This window comes from Vespa velutina, chromosome 14 (assembly GCF_912470025.1).
Source record: "Vespa velutina chromosome 14, iVesVel2.1, whole genome shotgun sequence".
NCBI classification, from domain to species: domain Eukaryota; kingdom Metazoa; phylum Arthropoda; class Insecta; order Hymenoptera; family Vespidae; genus Vespa; species Vespa velutina.
In genome coordinates, this window is record NC_062201.1 from 4,952,364 (window position 1) to 4,975,695 (window position 23,332).

At 32.5% G+C, this 23,332-nt stretch overlaps 6 protein-coding genes and 1 long non-coding RNA gene across 28 annotated transcripts; 3 read left to right on the forward strand and 4 right to left on the reverse strand.

Annotated features, from left to right (window-relative positions):
* Window positions 1-12: 12 nt before the first annotated feature.
* On the reverse strand, window positions 13-3,952 carry LOC124954056 (hormone-sensitive lipase). Of its 8 annotated transcripts, none has more exons than XM_047506348.1 (11): window positions 3,746-3,952; window positions 2,990-3,531; window positions 2,696-2,897; window positions 2,413-2,626; window positions 2,085-2,272; window positions 1,717-1,999; window positions 1,397-1,619; window positions 1,104-1,294; window positions 647-975; window positions 425-550; window positions 13-342 (listed from the first exon to the last, which is right to left on the reverse strand). In XM_047506348.1, the coding sequence occupies exons 2-11, from the start codon at window positions 3,346-3,348 to the stop codon at window positions 274-276; spliced, it is 2,184 nt and encodes a 727-aa protein (XP_047362304.1). In that variant the 5' UTR covers window positions 3,349-3,531; window positions 3,746-3,952; the 3' UTR covers window positions 13-273. The 8 variants fall into 8 exon arrangements, with proteins under 8 accessions (XP_047362304.1, XP_047362303.1, XP_047362301.1 ...); XM_047506347.1 differs by having other exon boundaries at window positions 3,735-3,952; XM_047506345.1 differs by having other exon boundaries at window positions 3,644-3,798.
* On the forward strand, window positions 3,880-5,856 carry LOC124954061 (protein SYS1 homolog). 3 transcript variants are annotated; one of them, XM_047506360.1, is made up of 3 exons: window positions 3,880-4,030; window positions 4,489-4,695; window positions 5,100-5,856. In XM_047506360.1, the coding sequence occupies exon 3, from the start codon at window positions 5,153-5,155 to the stop codon at window positions 5,675-5,677; it is 525 nt and encodes a 174-aa protein (XP_047362316.1). In that variant the 5' UTR covers window positions 3,880-4,030; window positions 4,489-4,695; window positions 5,100-5,152; the 3' UTR covers window positions 5,678-5,856. The 3 variants fall into 3 exon arrangements, with proteins under 3 accessions (XP_047362316.1, XP_047362319.1, XP_047362318.1); XM_047506363.1 differs by lacking the exon at window positions 4,489-4,695 and having other exon boundaries at window positions 3,923-4,030; XM_047506362.1 differs by lacking the exons at window positions 3,880-4,030; window positions 4,489-4,695 and adding an exon at window positions 4,740-4,858.
* On the reverse strand, window positions 5,843-6,586 carry LOC124954062 (NADH dehydrogenase [ubiquinone] iron-sulfur protein 6, mitochondrial). The gene is made up of 3 exons (XM_047506364.1): window positions 6,416-6,586; window positions 6,099-6,275; window positions 5,843-6,023 (listed from the first exon to the last, which is right to left on the reverse strand). Exons 1-3 carry the CDS (start codon window positions 6,545-6,547, stop codon window positions 5,958-5,960), a joined length of 375 nt encoding a protein of 124 aa, XP_047362320.1. The 5' UTR covers window positions 6,548-6,586; the 3' UTR covers window positions 5,843-5,957.
* On the forward strand, window positions 6,578-10,991 carry LOC124954059 (synaptotagmin-9). Of its 2 annotated transcripts, XM_047506355.1 has the most exons (8): window positions 6,934-7,704; window positions 7,943-8,111; window positions 8,215-8,408; window positions 8,519-8,709; window positions 8,800-8,907; window positions 9,014-9,134; window positions 9,200-9,546; window positions 9,613-10,991. In XM_047506355.1, the coding sequence occupies exons 2-8, from the start codon at window positions 7,966-7,968 to the stop codon at window positions 9,910-9,912; spliced, it is 1,407 nt and encodes a 468-aa protein (XP_047362311.1). In that variant the 5' UTR covers window positions 6,934-7,704; window positions 7,943-7,965; the 3' UTR covers window positions 9,913-10,991. The 2 variants fall into 2 exon arrangements, with proteins under 2 accessions (XP_047362312.1, XP_047362311.1); XM_047506356.1 differs by lacking the exons at window positions 6,934-7,704; window positions 7,943-8,111 and adding an exon at window positions 6,578-6,621.
* LOC124954063 (60S acidic ribosomal protein P1) lies at window positions 10,922-12,247 on the reverse strand. Its single transcript, XM_047506365.1, has 4 exons — window positions 12,019-12,247; window positions 11,609-11,759; window positions 11,250-11,354; window positions 10,922-11,022 (listed from the first exon to the last, which is right to left on the reverse strand). The coding sequence occupies exons 1-4, from the start codon at window positions 12,088-12,090 to the stop codon at window positions 11,009-11,011; spliced, it is 342 nt and encodes a 113-aa protein (XP_047362321.1). The 5' UTR covers window positions 12,091-12,247; the 3' UTR covers window positions 10,922-11,008.
* A 1,306-nt stretch (window positions 12,248-13,553) lies between these two features.
* LOC124954053 (PHD finger protein 20) lies at window positions 13,554-23,097 on the forward strand. 10 transcript variants are annotated; one of them, XM_047506326.1, is made up of 19 exons: window positions 13,890-14,009; window positions 14,726-14,738; window positions 14,834-15,233; window positions 15,361-15,495; window positions 15,851-15,877; window positions 16,804-16,904; window positions 17,057-17,142; window positions 18,103-18,505; window positions 18,580-18,694; window positions 18,778-19,082; window positions 19,166-19,177; window positions 19,289-20,020; window positions 20,138-20,269; window positions 20,422-20,505; window positions 20,807-21,092; window positions 21,184-21,321; window positions 21,406-21,803; window positions 21,910-22,146; window positions 22,217-23,097. In XM_047506326.1, the coding sequence occupies exons 3-19, from the start codon at window positions 14,929-14,931 to the stop codon at window positions 22,339-22,341; spliced, it is 3,621 nt and encodes a 1,206-aa protein (XP_047362282.1). In that variant the 5' UTR covers window positions 13,890-14,009; window positions 14,726-14,738; window positions 14,834-14,928; the 3' UTR covers window positions 22,342-23,097. The 10 variants fall into 10 exon arrangements, with proteins under 10 accessions (XP_047362280.1, XP_047362272.1, XP_047362273.1 ...); XM_047506316.1 differs by having other exon boundaries at window positions 13,555-14,009; window positions 14,726-15,233; XM_047506317.1 differs by having other exon boundaries at window positions 13,555-14,009; window positions 14,726-15,233; window positions 19,292-20,020.
* Window positions 14,310-17,166, reverse strand: LOC124954064. 3 transcript variants are annotated; one of them, XR_007102426.1, is made up of 4 exons: window positions 16,919-17,164; window positions 16,260-16,526; window positions 15,762-16,187; window positions 14,310-14,953 (listed from the first exon to the last, which is right to left on the reverse strand). It is a non-coding gene; the product is annotated as an uncharacterized LOC124954064 (long non-coding RNA). The 3 variants fall into 3 exon arrangements; XR_007102427.1 differs by having other exon boundaries at window positions 15,751-16,187; window positions 16,260-17,166; XR_007102425.1 differs by having other exon boundaries at window positions 16,260-17,164.
* Window positions 23,098-23,332: the final 235 nt, after the last annotated feature.

Consider the following 23,332-nt stretch of genomic DNA (forward strand, 5'->3'; position numbering starts at 1 on the left):
ATTAATAAAAAATGTGTAACCATATACATATATTACAAAATACATAAATTAGAAATTAATTATATCAGATATTACATAATAAATTTTGTATGCATATTACCAAATCTCATAAATCGATCGAATATTCTCTAAATAATCACAAACCAGGTTGAAATAGTTTTACAGATCATCACATTTTAACAAAGCTTTTTAGCATATACACCATGTGTATAATTTCATATATATATATGTGTGTGTGTGTGTGTGTGTGTGTGTGTGTATATATATATAAAATTACAACTGTAATAATTCCAAGATCCTTTTAATGCAAAGTTCAGAACCTTCATATGCTTCTTTTGAAATCTACAAAAGTAAAATAATAAGATATAATTATATTATGTATTAATTATACATATGTAGAGATAATTAAGTAAAATTATCTCACTGGTGCTAAATTAAGAAATCCATGAGGCAAACCAGATAATATGTCAAGAGTCACTACATTTCCTAGCAATTTTAGTTTTCTTGCAAACATAACACAGTCATCAAGACAAGGATCCAGTTCCATCGTCTACAATTACAATATCCAAATATCAATAATACTGGTTATCTTTTTACAAATCTAATAAACTTTAGTTTAGATAAAATCTAACAGCCATAAACTCACTAAAATTTTGGTGGGTGGTAAACGAGCTAAGAGATCGTCTGATGCAAGGTATGGACTCAAGAATGGATCTTTCGGAACTGTGAACACAAATTCTTCTAAAGGACTTTTTGCTCGTGCCGTCATATCAAGTTCTCTAATTTCTCTTTTGTCTCCACCAAGTGGCCATCCAAAAAGTGACCATGTTTTGCCATTACTTGGAGAGTTGTCATCTGTACCATTATAATTATTTAGTACAGGGATTGAAGTACGTATGCTTGAATTTCTATACATTTCTAAAAATTTTTTGATATATTCTTGAGATCTAACTTCTTGCTTTGGATGATCTATGCCTAGTATATAAATAATATCATTGACTTGAAATTTATTTTTATTTTTATACTTTGATATTATATTAATAAATATTATTTAAATTCATTAATATGTATTATAGGATTAATTTGTCTAACATTGTACGTACCATCAACATCTGTTAGGCTTACAGAGTTTAATGTAGAGTCAGATGGAAGTGAGGCAAGTTTATGTGCATCATTTGTTTCGTCTCCATTAGGACTAAGAGCTAATGCTATAAGATCACTCTCGCTAACTTCTGCAAATGATTCAGTTTCTGATTCTATCACTTCATTGTTACCTTGATTTTTGTCTTTAGGGCTGCAAAGAAGCTTCATTTGTATCACCATTATATTTTTTCAATTCCTTAAAAAAAAAAAAAAAATATTACATGCATATACTATAAATCATTTTCAGTATTACCCTAAGGTCTTTTTATTATCCAATGCAGCATAAGCTTTTAGGCATCGCATCATAAAACCAAAAGGTAGCAATAGGTCAGTTAGACTTAATAACCGAGATGGTGATGTTACAAATTCTACCAATACTGGTGTATATGCCATAAAAATACCATCTGGTTTTCTTATATTCATTTCTAAACATTTAAAAGTAATTCCCAAGTTCAAATTTGCCCCCGCAGAATCCCCTGTTAACGTTTTATTTTATGAATAATTGAAATAAGTTCCATTTAATTATACATTCAAATAAATTTGTATCCTTTCGAAATATTAAAGATATTTTACCAATAAGAAGTACTTTCCGTGCTGTACTTCCAAGCAGTGTACTCGCATGATTCAATGACCATGCGTAAGCGTATAATATTTCTTCAAGAGCACGAGGAAATGGTGCTTCTGGTGCTAAACTGTAATCTATACTTAAAATAGGCACACCTAATTTTACTGCCCATGTTCGTAAATAGGCTTCATGCGAACGGGAAGTTTGTGCTACAAAGCCTCCCCCATGAGAATGGATAATCAAACTCTCGGATAAACCAAGTAATTCACCTCCAATACCTGCAGATCCGACCTGGAAAAAAGTATTTTTATCTTATCTATAGAATAAATGAATATAAAAATAAAAATATTACATAATTATTATATAATTAGTATACCATTCCAACACGACGTACAGCACTAAGTAATCGGACATGTATTGGCTTTCTCCCTATATGACTGTTTGGTATTGGAATAGAGATTTTACCTCCATCAAGTGTATCAAGTGTTAATTCTTCAGGAGGTATAGATATCACTTGATTTATACTTAATGGTACTACCATTGATACTGAACTGCATAGCATTTCTGAAATAGTTAATAATAGAACCTTAACGAATTCCACAATCTAGGATTTGTTTTTTTCTTTCTTTTTCTTTCTTTTTTTTTTTTTTTTTTTTTTTTTTTTTTTTTTTTTTTTTTTTTTTTTTTTTGGAAAGAAATTTTACCATTTTCACTCAAAAACCAAAAAGCTTGACAAAATGAAACATCTGCATGCTGAGATACGTGAACAATACGACGTGCTCTTGCTTCTGGATCCAATATATATTTTAAAGAATTAGCGCATCGTCCAAATAATGTTCCATTAGAATAATAAACTTCACTAAATGAGGCCAAACAAACTGATAAGGTTTTTAAAATATGTTTTATATTGTCACAATACTGAAATAATTATAATAAGCCTTTAATATTTAATCTCAATCTTATAATTGGAGGAATTTTCAAAAGTACCTGAAATCCTAAACATCTACCATAAAAACAATATTGATTTATATTCTCTGCCTGATTTAAAAGTTCTTGTGGAGTATGTTCATTAGAAGAAAACAAAGATAATTTTCCATCTTTCATTCGATCGCTCCAAGAGTAAAGAGTTTTCAAGTATTGTAGACAAGTGTATAAAGATGCTAACAACTGAGAACAAGCCTCAATTTCTCTGAATACATATAAAATTAATAATTATACTGCATGTAAATTACATGTATTAATATGTTTATATTAAAGAAATAATGAAAAATTATTATTTACCGCATATAATAACTTTTACGAAAAAGGAAGGAATCCTTTTGACAATACATTTGACGGCATACCGTACCAGAGTGCATAATACATCTATCAACTAATACTAAAAAGCTTCTATATCCATTTCCTGGGGTTTGTTCATCAAAATCAAACATTGGTGCGATTCTTGATATTTCTTTATATATAGGTTGCATTTTTTCTAAGTGATCCAATATTGCCAAAAGACCAGCTTTAATTCTTGATCCATTTTCATCTTGATGCGTCGAAAAGTAGTCTTTATTAGCGTGGCACAGTTCTCGTAAAGCTCCCCATTGCAGAGGTTCAAAATCTTCAAACGGTCTTTCAAAATCATCATCAAGAGACATTTGAAATTGTTGTCAACTGTATTATGATTGATGTAACAAGTAATCAAGGAATGATTTTTTAAAAATCTCTTCGACTGGATAGTACTATTATTGTATACGCATTGATTTTCATAATTTTAAAGAAATTCCATTTATATGACAACTTCACCATTCAATGTTCCTTGAGTCCATAAACAATGAAATCTGTATAAAAATTAATAAATAAATTTATTATAGTTTATTTAAAAGATATATTTCATAATATTACTCTTTCTTCATTTTTATATTTAAATAATAAACATTGACAAATATTCACAACTCATTTACAAATCATTATTGTATAAAATCAACAATGTTTTTATAACTTTGCCATATCATACAGTAAAATGCAATCGTGTACTACGAACATCATTGTTACCATAAAGCTTTTCGCAATCGATGAGCGTTCTCCAAACACAAATGCGTCATTGATGAGAGTACGCTTTTCTTTAGAAAGACGGATACTGACTGGACAGTTTTAATCCGCGCGCTTACGAATATCCAATCATCGTGATTCAAGTTTACTATTACTTGTTATAACTGATAAAAGATGTTACCAGCTGGCAAAAAAATATTATCTCACTGTTACCGATTATACATAATATACTGAAAAAGTCAAGCTACCTTGCGATTGTTGACGCTGTTGATCTTATTAAAAAATATGGTGAACAAAATTTGTCGTATTTTTATATTTATTAACATTGAAACATCAATGCGATATAAAATTTCATTATTATCAAACCTGTTATCCTCTATCGAAGCATATATATTTATATAGATATATTCTAATGCAAAATTATTTTATCTTTCTCCGATCGGACAAACTTCGGTCTATATAAATATATATCGATTTTGCATATTTCTACAATTCAAAAATTCTACAAAATTACGAATTAATATTTATCTCTCGGTTGGAATACCATCAGAGTTAATTTAATAATATAAAGTATTTATTTTGTTAAAATTTTGCAAATTGACAGTATCAATAACAACAAAGAAAGACAAATAGCGCTAACGATTTTCATAATACGTATTTTATACGTATGACTCATGTCTATTCAGCCTTATAATTTACACGCTCTCATTGTAAATAATGAAACATTAATAAAATATTTATTACAGTCACTTTGAATGTCGAGTTAAACAAACTTCGACTCGAGTCCCGTATGGCGCTTATGATTCTAACCTTAATCAAGATCACTATTATTAATTGTTGTCTATGTCGGACTTATTTTTTTTCCCAATAATAATGATATTAACTGGTATAAATATATTATTGTGATTAAATATATTATTGTGAAGAGCTTTCTCGACTATAAATATCTAAAGGTATTTACTTCTTTATTATGTTAACTTTGCATTTCTTTGAATGCATTAAAGTAAATATGTCAGTTCGAATTCGACGTGGAACTTTGTAATATATTATAATAATGTTAATGCAATAGATGTGTTTTATTTAATAGAATGTAATCGTGTAAATCAAATATTTAAGGTTAGAAAAGAAATAATTTTTAAAGAAAAGTTTTAAAGAATGTTCTGGATGAAATTTGTATTAAAAAAAAAAAAAAAAAAAAAAAAGAAAGAAGAAGAAAAGAAATAAAAGAGAAAAAAAAAGAAAAGAAAAGAAAAGAAAAAAAAGAAAAAACAATGTAACATGAACAAAGTAATATTAAAATAGAAATATCTATTGCACATGTTATATGTTTACAGGGATGTATTTTATTTTTTTACAGCAATTGAAAAGATCATTTACAAATATAATGGAAATTATAATACATGGACTTGGATGGTTTTTATCTATGAAATGAACCTATTTTCAAACAAAGCAATGAACAATATCTCTGGTCAGTTTCGTAAGACCACATGGGACCCTATACTCATTATTTCACAAATAGTAGCAGTACAGTCTGTCATGTATTTTTTTCTTGGAATTTGGATCTGGATTATAGCATCGCTTTTAGGCTCTACAAATTCTTTGGATTATGCCTTTCAATATAAGGAAATACACATTCGTGATTTTGGAGGACAATTAGTAATAGTAATCTTTATTTTGAATGCATTAATAGGTGCTATGGCCTTATGGTGGTTAGTACAGAGAACAAAACAGTGTATGGACTTTGCATGTACAGCTCACTTGATACATTTGTGTTGTTGTTGGGCATACAATGCCAGTTTTCCAACTTCGTTCAGTTGGTGGAGTTTGAATATTGTTTCCTTGAGTATAATGTGCGTATGTGGAGAATTTCTTTGTATGAGAACAGAATTGCAAGCAATACCACTGAGTATGAATAATCAAAAAACAGCCTTGTAATAAAAAAGTGTATATATATTATCTAATGAACTTGTTAGATCAATAATATGAATACACTTTTCTTTAATATTTTCTTTTCTTTATACTCATATATCTAAGTACTTCTCCTAGACTAACATAGAAGTATAGGTTTTATAAACTATTTATACATATAAATACATTGGATTATTATAGCGATACCAAGAGTTACTACTCATTTTATTAATATAATATACTATTATCACCAATTTAACATATAATTTATATATTTTTTACTATTTATATTCAGTCTGGATATCATTTAATGATGATCTTCCTTGTGAAATTGCAAACCACAGTAACCACAGACATTTGAACCTGGTTCATCCTATAGGAAAGATAATGAATTTGTTTGTAGAATTTTACTTTGGATAAGCGATGATAATATTTTATTGCTTTTTACCAAATTGATATAAACTTTAGGATGTCCTAAAGGACCACCACCACCGTCACATGCTACAACACGATCTTTTTTAGGGATAGATTGTGCTTTAGATATATAATTTATAGCCCAATTAGGATTAACATGTTTTGGCCTATCGATAAATCTTACAAGTCGGTAGTCATCGTCTTCAAATTTCTAGCGAACAAATAAGAACGTTTATTTATAATAAAAATGTTGTTTTATATATGAACATATAAAATAGATACAGTATAATTTTTAGAAATCAACGTAGGATTTGATGTCATCGAAGTAAAACTATTTCCAAATAATCTTACCTGTCCGGTATGAGTTACTTCATCGGATGATTCATTTGAGTATTTTCGTACCGTTAAAGTTACTACTGGTGCATTTGTTCGTGATATTTTGCTGGAAGAATCCAGCAGACGGAAAATACTCCTGTTCGCCATATTTATTAACTGTTACGACACTGTACCGTAAGAGGTCTCCTATTTATGTTTTGTTTTCGTGTTATACAATTTAGGTTAGTATTTTCGTATAATGAACATCATTAATATTTAACGATAAAATATTTGTCAATAATGAATATGACCAATACGATATAGGTATTATTCATTATTAGATCGTTAATCTAATTGTAATGTTATTAAATTATTATTAGTATTTTACAATTTTCAATATATCGATTAGAATTCAATTATATCGATCAAACTTAATCGAAGTCGAAAGTTGGGAATTTTAAATTTTTTCGCGAATTGAACTCCTGACTATTGTCAATATTATTATATAAAAAATTTACGTTATAAATAATATTTACAATACAAATTCCCGTAGAAATATGATTAAAACATATTTTAAAAATATATCTATCTATCTACGTAGAAATATACTTTTCACAATATGAATGAAATTTGATATTATCGAAGTTAAATTGAAGTTTAAAATGAAATATCATGTAATTGAAATCTAAAACCGATAAGCACGCGTTTTCAATATATATTGCTAAGGATCATGCGCGTGAAATATTCCATGTAGTGACCTTTATTACGTCTTGAATGCACGTACACAGAGGTTTTTTGGTAAGATTAAAATCATGGGATCAACTGTTGATTAGATACGATCGTTGGAGGATCTTATGTGAAGGAACGATGTGAAATAAATTTTTGTAAAAAAAAAAGAAAAAAAAATCGAAAAAAAGAACCTTATTCGGCGTCATTATTTTGTAGATACGTATAATAGAGGGAGAGAGTAATTCGAAAAAGGGCGGCCACTTGATCCAGTGATTAGAAGTAAGAATTCTTACCTACTCGCATATCGATCCGCCTGGGCAAGTGAGCAATGCGACGTCTCTATAACGTTTGCAGCTTTTCCCATTATTTTTCGCCGGCAGCGTATTGTATGTGTGCGCGAGAAAAGTACAGAACGAGATAAAATCAGTGCTTTTTTCCTTAAGCGATACGTAGTACGTCCTATCGTATACGTTTCAAGGCTACAGGACGCCTTACCGGCACCATATGTCTTGTATTCGTGTACGTAGATCAGAACGGTCAGATCAAACTTTTAATCAACTATATATATAAGAATAATGTAAGGCAAATGATATACGGTGAGTCGAGACAATGTTTCAAACAACGCTTTTTCCCCTCTAGATTAATAATTTCTATAACTCACTTCGACGTTGTCATTCTCTATAGGAAAAAAAAAAAAAAAAAAAAAAGAAAAAAAAAACTTTGATCAAAATACAAATGACTATGAAATTTTCATACGAGACGAAAACTTTGAGTTCAATCGCGCATTGTTGTCTTAGCTTATTACGCGAGCTCCAATGAAATTATTTAATTTAGGATAGATACAAGATCGAATTAATATGGACGTTCACGGAGCCGGAGTGGTTGCCGTTTTAGGAACCGTTGGAGCTGCTACTGGAGCAATTTCAGCGGTGATCGTTTATACGATCTGTACACGACGTCGAAGATTACCCTTGCTTGCTTCGGGCGTCGGTCCTCTTAATTGGTCTGTTCTATATTTTAACACTATCAGCTGCTACATGTGCACAGTATCATTTGATTTTCCCAAAATTGTAACCTTATGTCTAATGTCCTATCGTTTATTTCAGGTTCGAGAAAGATTTATTGAATAGAGCTGAAGAAGCTGCGAGATCTTCGAAGGACGTTCTAGTTGGATTAGGATCGAGCGTATCTCTTGGTCGTGATAGTAGAACTCCGAAACACAGTGCTAGCCGTTCCGATGACGAAGAATGGCAATCGGATCACGTATTCGATAGTATTGCGAGTGATTCCCCAAGGAAAAGTGAGTGAATATACTATTCATGAAGAAAATATACTCTGTTTTTTTATCGATTCAACTGATTTTATCAAAACGATTCATTCATTTTATCCTCGATCAATGTTTTTTCATAGTCCGACATCATTTATCCGAATCCGACGACGTTCCAACGTCACCGTTGAGTCCTCTCGCACCACCTTTACCCGAAGGTACGGTCGTAGCATCGGAGAAGCGAATGGTAATCGTTAAACATCCTCCTAGAAGCTTAGATAGTTCTCATTCGAGACTGAATAGTCTTGAAATAGAGTCAGAACCACGGAACAAGGTATACAAAAGTTATTCTAATAAATATCCTTTATGTACCGTACGTACGTATGCATGTATTGTGTGCTTTTTTTGATTCATTGATCCGTAGCTTTCTTCTTCCTCGTCGACGTGTTCAACGGACGAATTTAGAGGCGATTTAGAAATAGGATTGATTCATGATGCGTTTGCTGGTATTCTCACAGTACGCCTTTTAGAGGTATTTAATATTATATATGATCGATTCTTCTCAATAAATAAGACTATTTATTAACACCTACCATCCCATCTTCATGAAGAAACATTGATTGTTCTCTTTTTGTAAGGCTCGTAATTTACGTGCACGTGAACTCAGTGGAACCGCCGATCCTTATGCTAAAATACGCCTGTTACCTGATCGAAGTAATGTCTGGCAAACGAGAATACATAGACGTACTTTAAATCCAGGTAAAGCCGATCAGAGAATGATACTCATGAACACAATATTATTTAATGGCGCACCTTTCCAACAGTTTTCGACGAGGACTTCGTATTTGAAGTAAATCCAGAATCGTCCTTGAGCGATAGAACTCTAGAAGTTCTATTATACGATTTCGATGCTTTCTCTAGACATCGTGGCTTGGGTTATGCACAATTCCATTTATCTACGTTAGTCGATATTCTTGGTCTAACGCTACAAACCGTTAGAGTACCGATATTGCGTTACGGAGCCGAGGGTGGCTTCAGAGCCCCACCTTTGGGAGAATTGATGGTGTCTCTTTCATATCAACCATTAGCGGAGAAATTGACGGTCATTGTTGTCAGGGCCAAGAATCTACCTATACCCGACGATTCATCAAGTTGCAATCCATATGTAAAGGTAGGTGGAAAATAAAAAAAAAGGCAACAGTTTTAAAAAGATTTCACCTTATCACGATCCATTTAGGTCATACTTATGCAAGATGGGAAAAGTCTCAAAAAGAAGAAGTCCAGTATCAAACGGGAAGCGACAAGTCCAGTGTGGAATGATATTCTTAGCTTTGATGTTCCTAACGAAGTGTTTTCGAAGTGTGCATTAGAGTTTTCTATATTGCGTGCTAACGGTGAGTTAATTGCAAAATGCGAAGTTTCCAGCAAATGTCAAAAGGAACTCTTCCATCGTGTATTGTCAGGGAAGGGTGCCTCTGCACAATGGTTACCATTGTCCGAGCCGGAAGTTCATTGTACCGATGAATATAAAGATTAAGCATCAAATATAACTTGCAGATCAATGATCATAAGTCTTGTTCTGTCTAGTAAAAAGTACTTGTGAACTTGAAACGAGAAGATTTATAATGAATTAAATTGCGTACTATCTATTTTTCATTAAATATAAACGTAAGTTCGCAATACAAATGAATACGAATATTTTCAAATATTAATTAAAAGACATATATTCGTCGTTACAGAGAATTATTTTCGATAATATCCATAGATTAAAAATATACTGAAGACGCTAAATACGATTGCCTTGATATAGATTATTTTAAGAGTTTTATTTAAAATAACTTTTTTTCCGAGTTATATATCAACAATATTACAATATCATAACGCACAGTTTTGCTGATAAAATGTCGTGCGAATGATCTAAATCGAAGGACTACGAATCCCATGCAATTGTGATATATTATCCAAATCAACTGCATGAATGCTGATCTCATAGATGTAATTGTTGGATCTATCGATAGACTGAAACTTCTATAGTAATATATGGATTCTTTCTATATGTGGCCGATTGTAATTGTAGTTCATACGATGTACTTTTAATATTAGTTTCTGTTCATGAGAATTGCAAGATATTTTCAATGTCAATGAAAGCAGGCTCTTTCAACAATGAAAAGTCCAATAAGTGTCTCATAGTAGCAAAATCAAAAGTTTATCAAAAATGTATATCATACTGAAAAGTGAAATATACGGAATATATTATCTAACTTTTCACAAAGTGACAAAGTCTGAAATGTTTTCAAATATTATTGGCTGACTATAAAAATACATATTTTAGATAAATATATCCACACGTACTTAGGCGTAAACGCATATTCGCTACGACTAAGTTATTATCAAAATAACATCATGCCTGATACGTAAAGATTGTGTCACATTAGATTTTTGATGTACCCATAGTATTATGTCAAGATATTCATACAAATTGTAAAATTGTGCTTACCATTTACTTATGCTTCCTCTGATGTGACAAAAAGTACAAATACTTTTAATATTTTTAATTTTTAAAATGTTTTATTCACTGTACAATATAACTGTACATAAAAGAGGAATGGACCAACATAATGCGATCCCTGAGTTTAATCGAACAATCCTGTAAATGAATAAAATATAATTAGTATAAAATTTATGCTTCAATTTTTATAAAAACATTGAAATGTAAAGACTATCTCATTTAAATGTACTATCTTCACATATACCATCAGTAGCTAATACATGATCGAATAATCATTGAATACTATTACATGGATTAGAATAAATATTAGATAAGTTTCTTTAATTATGATATAGTGAGATTTTCTAAAATTTGTGTCAACTTACCAAAACCCATGTCCTCATCCGATTCTTCTTCTGGTTCTTCCTTCTTCTTTTCTTCTTTAGCTGGGGCAGCTTCCGTACTGGCTGGTGCAGCTGCAGCAGCAGTGACTAAAACAAGAAAAAGTTTTCAACATGGAGAAGATCATAATAGAAAAACTATTTAATCGTACCTATTATAATTGTCGCTAAAAGAATTTAAGCCAATGTATATACAACAACATAAGACTCAAGAATTCCATTCTCATTTTATATATCCTCACATGCTAACCATTCTAATATGTAAATTTAGTTAGAAAGGTGGATGAAGAGGACAAGATTAAAAAATGAAAAATATTCTTATACATAATATCAATGATACTTACCACCGGCAGCAGGTGCAGCACCAACGCCAGACCCAATTTTAGTGATAAGATCTTTCACATTCACACCCTCCAAAGCCTTTGCGAAAAGTCCAGGCCAATAAGATTCTACATCCACATTGGCAGCCTTTAAAATTGTTTGTATTTTCTCACCCTGCAATATTACCACGTAGTGTATAATTGTTGTTTAGTTTTCATATCATGTTTTGTATTTTCCATGTTTCAAATAACCTTTACACTTTCAGAGCATGAATTCGAAAGGGGAGAGAGAGAGAGAGAGAGAGAAAAAGGAAGACAAACATAGTCATAACGATGAAACAAAAAAAGAAAACTTAATTTAAACCATTAGATATAATGATACATATGCATGAGACGAATCGGCAAACGTAGTAATACACGTGAAATTTTCTTACCGTTACGGCGATGTCATCGTCGACGAGAATAAGAGCAGAATAAACGCAAGCAAGCTCGGCTTTGGTAGTCATTTTTACTATTTATATTTTTTTTTATTGAAACTCGATGGATCTTAATAATAGTGCAAGTCGCCGATATGGCCTTAGCTCCGTGAGAGAGAACAAGCACAAAGGTTCGGTCGAATCCAACGGGAAAGAGTTAGCGCGCAACGGATGTCACGTGACGTAAAACGGAACACGCTCAAGCAGAATTCTTCATTAAGCTACATTTAGAGAATCTTAACGTCGTAGTTAGCTCTGATTGGTTAGACTGAAAAATCTGGTCTGGTGAGATACCACCTTAACGATATATATATATATATATATATATATATATATATATATATAACAAACGAACTTGATTAAAGAAACGTAATATATTTGATACCGTTATAAATAATTTTTTACAAAAACAAATATTTAATGATATAACAAGGAATCGAGCCAGAGGATATCGCAAAAGAAACATTAACAAGATATGTTCTTGGTATTTATCTATCTCTGATCGATACGTTTCATTTGAAAATGATCAAATGTGCAACTATTCGTTATTAAAATAACATCCGTTATGTGCGATGTATCTTCAATATATTAATCTTTACGCCTTTACATATTAAACCCGTACGTGTACAAGTATTGCGCAAGTTTACTAGAAATTTCAGTCTCTCGAATGACGTAATCAATATTAAACTAGTACGTGTCATTACCAATGTACTTACATTGGCACTTACATAAAATTTATTCATTAGAAACGTATACGTGTGAGAAGATTTTTGACACTAATAATTTAATTGATCAAATTACATGGTTATAGGTTATGTAAAATAACTTATATATAAAACGAAGATAAACGAAAGTACGTATTTACGACATATTTGAAACACAGAGAATCTAAAAGGATGTCGCTGCTCGCATTCATTGGTCGAAATTTGACCAGTTTCGGTTTATCGATATGTTTCTTATATCGCGAGGAAGGTCGATCGATAACAAATATCCAAAGATTTCTCGAGTGCACGTAATCGTTCTAACAACCAAATGATAGACAATTAAATAATCCAAATAACATTGTAATAATAATGAAAGATAAAAGAAATACATATAACGTAAAGGGGAATAAGATTAGTGAATATTAGGCGCAATAGAATGGCTAGAGTAACTATCGAAAATCGAATTGCGCAAGACGCAAGTAAGGTAATCGATTACTAGTGAATCATACGTCCAATAGAAAAAGGATTCGTCGAGCGTGTTCAGTAGTTTTGCGGACGTCGTAGATCTCGCAAGTATCGTTCGACTATTTCGCGAGACGCAAAGGGCGCGCGCGTCCGCGAGGCGCTTCGAGCTTTTTGTAAGCTTAGCGGAACGCAAGGTAGTCGTCGACGGCGACGACCACGACGAGGACGTTAATATACATCGGATAGAAGGAGAATAAACGATAAGGGTTAAGGAGGAGGTGGAGGTGGAGGAGGAGGAGGAGGAGGAGGAAGAGGAGGTGGTGGTGGTGGTGGTGGTGGTGGTGGTGGTGAATGTGGTGGTGGTGGTGCGGCGGTGCCGAGGTGCGCCTGTTCGGCGAATGTTTCTCTCGGGCGGTCGTTGCTATGTAGTACCGGCGTAAATGAAGCGGCGGCGTATAGCGCGCTCGCGTGCTAAGGGGGTACCGCCTGCGGGGGCGATGAGAATGGCGCGCAAATGTTGCGTGCCCAACTGCAAGATCGACGTTCAGGAGGCACGCACCAAGGGTCTGCCGCTTCATAAATTTCCGAAGGACGCTGTACTTAGAGGCAGGTGGTTGACGAGCGGTGGTTTCGAGACGAGATTCAAGCCGACGCCCGGTCAAGTCGTCTGCCACAGACATTTTAAACGTGCCGACTACGAAGCCGCCAATAAAACTAACAAGCTAGCATTGAAGAAAGGCAGCGTTCCCTCGGTCTTTGCGAACTATGACAACCATCCAGGTATCTTTCGATCTATTTCAACCTACGTTTTTTTCTTCCTTTCTACCTACCAGAGAGTAGAGGGACTCTGGACGGTCCGCTGTCAGCTGTAAAAAGAAACGAAAAGGAGATAGTGCGTTCTTTTTCTCTCTCTCTCTCTCTCTCTCTCTCTCTCTCTCTCTCTCTCCGCCACTTACTCGTCTCCTCCTCTCATCTTCTTCCTTCTCTTCACCCTCCACCTCGGCCTCCCTCTGTCGTCCCCTCGCCTCGCCTCGCGTCCTCTCCCCACCCTTTCTTCGTCCCCCTCCCCCCTCTGGCTCGTAACACTAGTGCTTTCGAAGTATCCTCTCCCTCCGTGTCTCGCCTCTACTCTCTTCTCCGAGATATTTCCTGTGTTTCGCGTCTACTACGCGATATCATCCACAGCGAGAGGCGCACAAATTCATGGATTTCTTTGAACAAACGCATATCTTCGCTGTGCGTTTTTCCTTACTGGAATAGAATATGGTCTTCTTTCGATGAATATAAATCGATGATATGAGAAACCTTCGAACTTATTATTACTCATGCATGATTGAAACAAAGAAAACTTTTAGGGATATTCTTTTGATATTTTCTTGGTTTAAGCGTACAATCGTTAAATCCTAAATATTTCTTTAATAATCGATCATTACTCGTTCCTCAGATTTTAAATTTGTTGACGTTCATTATAAGTATGTTTATGTATTGGTTTTTAGATCCAGTAATCATGTCAGTAAAGACCTCTACTTCTTATGCGCAAGAAGATCTGGATTTAATTAATGCGGAAATTTTAAATATGAGACATTCTCCTTTAATATCCGAAGATAGAACTCCAAAGTCTGACAGTTGCGGCGAAACCTGTTATTCCAGACCAGAATCATCTGCCGATTCGGTTAATTTATTGGAGACGTCTGATTTAATGGACCAGCAGAGATGCAAGTTATCTGCGGGAAGGAATTCGAGTATTATGAAAGAAGGAACTCTTAATGGCACAGAAATAAAAGCAAACAATATGGCGATTCAGTCGGGTATAGTTGAATCTGAGAAAAAGGTGCAACATGTTTCCAAAGATGTAAACCCGAAAACAGAAGTAAATGGCTTTAAAAAAGCAAATGAGAAAGAATTTGACAAGGGAAACAATGTGAAAAGCAAAACGTTAAATCGTGATAGTTTAAAATTCTTCCCTGGTGCCAAATTGGAAGCAAAGGACTTCAACGAAAAGTGGTGTGTATTGGTATTGAAAAAGAATTTCTATAGTGTTTCATATTGCGTGATCATATCGTGATCGAGAGATGTAAGAAATTACATTATGCGTGAAGGAAAATAGATTAATTGTTAATACTTTTGGCAGGTATTCTGCTAAAGTAGTGGAAACAGATTGGGTAGAGAGAGAAGTATTGATACATTTTCATAAGTGGAGTGCAAGATTTGATGAGTGGATACCAATGGATAGTTCGAGACTACGTGTATTACAAACAGAGACAAAGTAAGTAAATATTATTTATACTCGAAAATTTCCTCTTTACAGGTAAAAGCAATGTGTGTAAAACTCATTATTTGTGATCACCTTCAAAATGCTTGCAATACAGATTTCATGACATATATTATATGACATCCTTCTATATTTTTCTATTTTACATCTCTTAACAATTGTTAATCTTGTTAAAATAATCTTAAAAAATCAATCATGAGACCTGTAATAGCAACAAATTCATTCATCCCGATCACGAATTAACTTAACTTTTAAATTACCGTGTACTATTCCATTATTGAAATTAATAGTAGCGTTTACAAAATTTTATGACAGTTGTATAATCTGTCTTATGTGTTTTTCTTTAAAGCGAGCAATCTTGGGTGCAGCCATCTTCGTAAGTGGATATTGCGTTATTAGAGGATAGATAATAAAATTTTTAGTAATTCTCATTGTTTTTAGATCATAATTGAACATTCCTATGGTATCCTAATTTTGTAGATCTGTAGATAGAATCTTCCGTTTCTCTTTCTGTCAAATATTCTTTTTCATAGCTTTATGTACATACATATTTCTCCTAAAACTCATTCTGCTGACCGACCATGCTCTTAAATGTCTCTTCCTAAAAGAATGCATCCAGATGTGTTCTATTATATGTCATCGTTCGTAGATTATAGAATTTTTAGTAGTTTTGTTGGCTGATTCTCCTTGAGGATAATGAAGAATGTGTATAGCGTTTTTAATTATAGAACGTATAAATAAAATAATTTGTTACTTACATTGATAGCGAATGTTGTTTGTTTAAAGTCAAAGGTATGGTAACAAAGTGCTTGCGTGTAAATATGATAAAAAATAAATTCTTCCAAACTTATCACTTGAGGTATTGATATTTAGCTTTTCTCTTTTCCGATACATCGTGAACAGCATTATTTGCAAAGTGAATAAATTGTTCAAATATATACATATATAATCGACAATTCATGCTTATATCGCAGTACTTTCTTTTTCTTATTTATGTACAATATCTCTGTAATTTTTGCTCTCATCTACAAATTTATTTTTAATTTATTTGAATATGTGCGGTGACAGATGTAATAACACTTTTCATTCAGATTTTATGTCAGAAAACAAAAAACAAACGAAATCTCTACATGTTGCTTTTATCAAAGATTAAGTTAGTTTGACATTAGAAAACAAAATGCTGCACTTTAAATAAAATCCTGTGAACAAGCTGCACGAGAAAATTGACGATGTCGCGAGAAATTATTATCCTCTTTGTGTTTTTTTTACGCGGAAGGTAATATGTCAATTTGACACCCCCAGGGAGACGAATATGAAAGAGTTCTCGGTCGGAGAAAGGATCTTAGCTACGTGGGCGGATGGCAGAAAATATCCCGCTAAAGTAAACGCCGTCTTAGGGAATGGTAAGCGACCTAACCTTAATCACCGTGAGAAAGACAGAGATCGACTGTGTCCTCCCATTGTCCGTTTGACGTTTTCACTCTGGGAAGGACATTTTTTTTTAAATTTATAATATACCATCTATTTTATAATTATAAGTGACATATTTTCGCAGACAGGTATGATGTGCTCTTTGATGATGGATATGCAAAGATTGTCAGATCCTCGAAGATGACTAAAATTGCCACTCCGCCCGAAACGGTATGAATAAATATTGAGGTTATGTTGTTATTTCTACGCGAATCCATAATTCTTTCATAAGCCAGTTTTCTTTTATGATTTTGACAGATGTATCTTTAAATTGATGACGCAACGTAAAGGAAATCTTTATTTTCAATATGATTACATTTTCATTAAGAATATAGAAATTTCGATGGTATTTCTTTATTCTCATAGTTATTTTATTATTTTTATGTTAATTCATGGAATATACGTATAAATTTCAAGATCAAAATTACTCAATTTTAGACTTTGTTTTGGCCGAAATAATGTTACCTTTATGTAGCATATTTATAGAAAACGTACTGGCTAAGGATCTTCTTTTTCTTCTTCCGTCCCCTTTTTTTTCCCCTTTTTTTTTTCCTTTTTTTCCTCCTTTTTTCTTTCTTCCCCCCCCCCCCCTCAAAAGTTCTCAAGATTCATGATTATTAATTCATAGTTTTATTCATTTTTGTCTAATCGCGAGAGTATATTATTGAAGAAATATTTTTTGTCAAGACATTTTTATTGTTTGGTATTATGGCTGCCATATGTCTGCAAGTATATATGTTCTTACAGTTATATCAAAAAGAATAAATAATTGCAAGTATTAGTCGATATAAACAACAACAATATTCAAGGGAATATTTTATATTTATTTGGTCGCAATTTTTATTTGGACAATTAAAAAATTATCATAGCATATGGTCAAATGCATATTTGTATACTTTTCTTTTAATTCTACTTGTCAAATTGTTAATTAGTAACGTTTAAATTAATAATAGGGATCGAGAATGACAAATTTTTAAAAATAATCCAGCTAATAAACTTTTGATTTGAGGTTAAAAGTTCATTAGGGATAATTAGAACAGTAATCTTGTATGTAAGTGTTGTTGCGGATTTGACTACTGATGATTGAGAATTTACAAAAATAAAGTCTATTTTAATATTACAATTGTATAGCAAGCAGTTAAAGAAGACGGATACATAGGAAGTAAACAAGAGAGGAGGGACAAGAAAAGAAAGCATACAGTTATGGAGCTTTTCCATACTCATTCTAGGAAACGTTCCAAAAATGAAAGTGATAAAACAGTAAAGAAAGAAGAATCCGTTGTTCGAAATAACGTAGAAAGTTTCCCAGAACCTAAGATTGATTTGGATGGTACCCTATTTGGGCCCTGCTATGATCCTGGTACTGATTTATTAAAAGGATTTAATGCAAATGTGCCTAAAACGAAATCATTGCCGAAAAAGGCCAAAAAAGAAACGCATAAATCTGACACGGAGCAAGAGGAATATGTTGGTCCAGCATGGGTTGATGGTGAACCGCAAGGAATTGAATCTTACATTGTAGATGGAAACGATGGTAAACAATTTCTTTTTCTCAATTATATATAAATTTATAACAATTTATAATTAATATAAAATTGTCCTCCATAGGGCCACGCCGTTCTATTATTGTACCTGATAAAAGATTACCACCGGGTTGGCAGAAGCACTTTACTCAAAGAAAAGCTGGCACGTCTGCGGGAAAATGGGATGTTTTATTTATACAGTAAGTAGAGGATTAAATAAATTAAATGCATATTTGCATTCTCTAATTGCAACATTATTTCATACAAAGTATCGTCGTTTTAGTAAATCGAGCGGAAAGAAATTTCGTTCAAGGAACGATATTAGGACATTTATGGAAAGCCAAGGACAGTTTGACTTTGATCCGGAGAAATTTGACTTTTGTATTCACCGTAAGAAAAAGAATCACGGACAAAAGTTAAAGCAAGATGTTCCTACGCCAGAGATACCAAAGAAGATAAAAACATTGTTGCCTAAAGTAAAAACGCCAACTTCTAATGAAACTACATTACTAATGTCAATTAACACGACGCCCGTTAATACACCAGTTGCATCCGCAGGAACTACTGGAACTTCTGTTAATAACGGCGGTAAGATATTTTTCTCATTGCAACGCATAAAAATAAAGAATATATATCTTTTATTTTCTGTTGGTGTTTCAAACGTACATTAGGAATGATTTATTGTAAGTATATATGTTTTGATGGTATATAGAAGGGATTATCTCAGTATTAACAATTATATTATTAAATAATTAAAATGTATCTGATATTTATTTGATAAATTTATTTTTAAGCAGCCGTTTTCATCGGCGGTCTTCGAGTGGAGATGGAAGATAGTGCTTATAAATGTCCTAAACAAGGATGTAATAAAACTTTTCGGAAAGAAAATCTTTTGCAAATGCACATAAAACATTATCATCCTGAATATTCGAAATTTTTGGGATCCACACCAAATGTTGCAGATTTGGCATATGCAAGAACGATCGGGGAGTCTATTGACGACATTATTCCAAAGAAATCAACTCCTTTATTGGAAAAAATTCATAAATTTGGGAAAAAGAAGGCTCAAGAAAGATCACCAGTGCCCACGTCGCAATTAAGATTAAATTTTGTACAGCCTTCTTCCCCATCCGTATCGTTACCAACGTTCGAGGAACGAGAAGATGAAGTTGACCAATTAGAGAAAGTAAATGAACTTCATAAAGAAGATATTAAAATAGAAACCATGTCACCTATTTCAAGTCATAGTATAGAAATAGATGAGGAAGTTGAAAAAAGGAAAGAAAATTCGTGTGCGATGTCACCAGGAACACTCTTTGATATGAAAATAAGAGAAGAGAAACCGGAGAAAGTTGGAATTAAAACATTATTACCCGTCCGTCCACCTGTAACACCGGAAATACAAAGGGTGGATAGATCGAAATCTTTAGACGATTCTATGCATATTGAAAGGGGTAAAGGTCAGAGGAAACGTCAACTATCGGAATATAGTTCTGATGTACCGTCTAAAGGGAAAAGGCGACATGGTATGCATATATTTATATTTTTCACACCTTATAATATTACTATATTCTTATTATATACTATATTTTATATAGTCGTTGAATAAATTCGATGTATCTTTTGTATCTTTTTCTACATAGGTATGCAAGACATTGTAGACGATTATGGAGATCTAGATGACAGTGCTGTAGATGCAGAAGGCCCTACCGCTCTTATATATAGATACAGTCGTAGGAAATCTGACTCCAAAAGCGACGAAAATAGTCAGAATAGTAAGTTGAACCTTTGTATCATATAATCAAAGTTGCGAGATATATATATATATATATATATATTTATTTATTTATTTGTGTGTGCTATATTTTCTTATTTTAAGTGAAATATTTTCGTTTATTATTATTTTATTATTTTGTATTGCTCGTAGGTCAACTTAATGATTCTCGCCTTGAGAAAGGCGACCCCTTTAAAGGGGATTCTGCAAAAAGAGATAATAGTAATGATGCAGAAGGTATTTTGTTTGTTTTTTTAACACCCTTTTTATTTCAACATTATTCCATTCAACCTTTCCTCTCCGTTTCCTTTATTATAATTGTTATTTTATTTATTGGCAGTATAAATATTAACTTAGAGGCAGATATAGAAAATAGTTTGCGCAAATGGAACGTTTTTATAAAACGATTAGTTGAGAATGAATACATGGCTGGGATTAATCATGATTTACCTACTAATTAATTAATACACGACTTACTATTTTTATGTAAAATCGTTTAAATAATGAATATTATGTTACATTAATATTTTATTTATAGAAAGCGAAGGAGTTATGATGATGATCAATGGAGAAATGGTAAAAGTAGAGCAGCTCCGACGAGAAGAAATAATTAATTGTACCTGTGGCTATATGGAAGAAGATGGTTTAATGATACAATGTGACCTTTGTTTGTGTTGGCAACATGGTCACTGTAATGCCATTGAAAAAGAAAAAGACGTTCCAGAAAAGTATGTTTGTTATATATGCCGACACCCTTATCGTGAACGGCCTTCGAAAAAATATTATCACGATCAAGATTGGATAAAGGAAGGCAAATTGCCAAGGTATTTAATATAGATAATGTCTCTAGCTATTCTTAGTGACATCTTTTTAATCGTTTTAACTTTAACGAAATGTTTACATTTCTTTTTTTAGCTTATCTACTCGAACGAAGAATCAAAATGCAATTAATAAAAGAACTGCAATATTAAAGCGTTCGTACGATTTAGTTGCGGCCTTACTGCAAATGCAGCAAATTCTCCATAGTCTGAGGGTGAAAATTAATGTAGCTCAGTAAGTAAACTTTTTCGATTCATTTCGTTACGTTCGTTCTTTATGTCTATGAACTATTAAAATGTGTAAATTTGCACATATTAGGAAAAAAGATCATCCGAAATTATATCTTTGGGCTAAAAATTGGGAAAAATTGGATGTACCCAAGCCTGATATGGAACCTGTTCCAATAATAGAAGTAATGAAAATCCCTATAGATTCTACCGACACAAGTTCTGAAACCTCTAGACGTACCGACATAAAAATAGAAACGAAAACGTCGGTAAAGGATGATCACGATGACAAATCTATAGCCTCTGATTCGGAATTAATGAAAATTTTAGAAGAAGATAGCTCGACTTCAGACGAATCGAAAGTTATGTGTAAAAAAGAGGATACGATAAATTCAAACGGCGGTCATATATTATTAGACGCATTAACAAGAAATGGAAGTCCGGACGAAAAGCAGAAGTTAAAGCTTGAAAATGCAATAGAAAATATAAGTAAGTTGAAAGAGTATTTTTTTTCCACCCCTTCCCTTCTCATTTCTTTTTTAATCACGGTTATTTATTCCATCGCTCTATTACAATAGTTTCATTGTTACGATAGATACAAATGGTTCGGAAGATAACAGATCGATCTCTGGATTATTTGGGGATAATATTCATGGTGAAACTAATGTACCTGAAATTGGACAAGAATTGTCAACTCCATTACAACCATTTATACCAGAACCAGAGGCACCAATTGATTCGGCTGAATGTCGAATGAGATTACTGGAACATATCGAACATTTCCAGAGTCACATAGACTCGAGACTAGTATCTATAGAAGCTCAAGTTTGTGGTATGTAAATATTTTATAAAAATGAATCTATATTGAATATAAAACACAATTGTTTCTCATATTCTAACAGCTTTGGAAGCCATGGATCCTGACGAGATAATACCTAGTCCGGATGTGCAACCTCGTACGAAGCAAACAGTACAAATGTTGCTTAGAGATTTGAATACAGTTCGTAAATTGGCTGCTTTATGTTAAAGCATTCGTTTGTACAAATATGATGTCATAAGAATTACTTTTTCGTTGAAAGCGTAATTGCACAATAAAATTGCTTTAACCAATATATATACAAATGTAACTATATATATATATATGTATATATATATATATACATATACACACACATACATACACAAATGTAACTATATATATACACAAATGTAACTATATATATATATATGTATATATAGTTAACGTCGCCGAGTGTCAGAATCGAACAAATGTGATGTGAAATACAATTTAAGCTACAATTTCATAAATTCGTACGTAATACATTAATGTCGTTTTATGTATTTGCATATTTAATAGAAAAGTAAATTGTTATGATCATAGATCAATATAAAAAGAAAAAGAAAAGAAACAAATTAAGTTTCTAATATAATTCTAATATAATAACATAAACGATAATATAGTTATGTTTAATGATGTTAATTTCTACGGAATTAATTTCGTATTTCTCACGACAATTATTGTATCATTCCGATCGTATTATTATTATATCGGAAGAAATTACAAGATATTTTTTCAGGGTAAATATAAAAATATTTACATGCATAGTTGAATAGAAAACAATGTGATCTTAACGCATGGATAGATAGAAAATAATTAAGTAAAATATTATATGATTGTTACATAAGTAGAGTCAAGAAATATTTTCCTTGTACTATTGTTTAGATTATCATATTAAACTAACACATTTTTGTTTGTTAGTAAATATACGTTCCGTTAGCATAATCATTATCCTTTGACTCGAACGAGTATCTCTTAGTACCTCGATAGAACCGTTCGTATTTTCCCTCGCGAAGCTGACTGCATAAACGAATAAAAGGACGATCGTATAGATGTCGCCAGAATTCATTGACTCAAATTCTGTTATTATCGACCGAGCATTTCGGAGATGACGAATCGTACACGTTTTTGGATCTTAAAAGTTATTTTATGAAATACAAATGAAAAGTAGACGCCACGT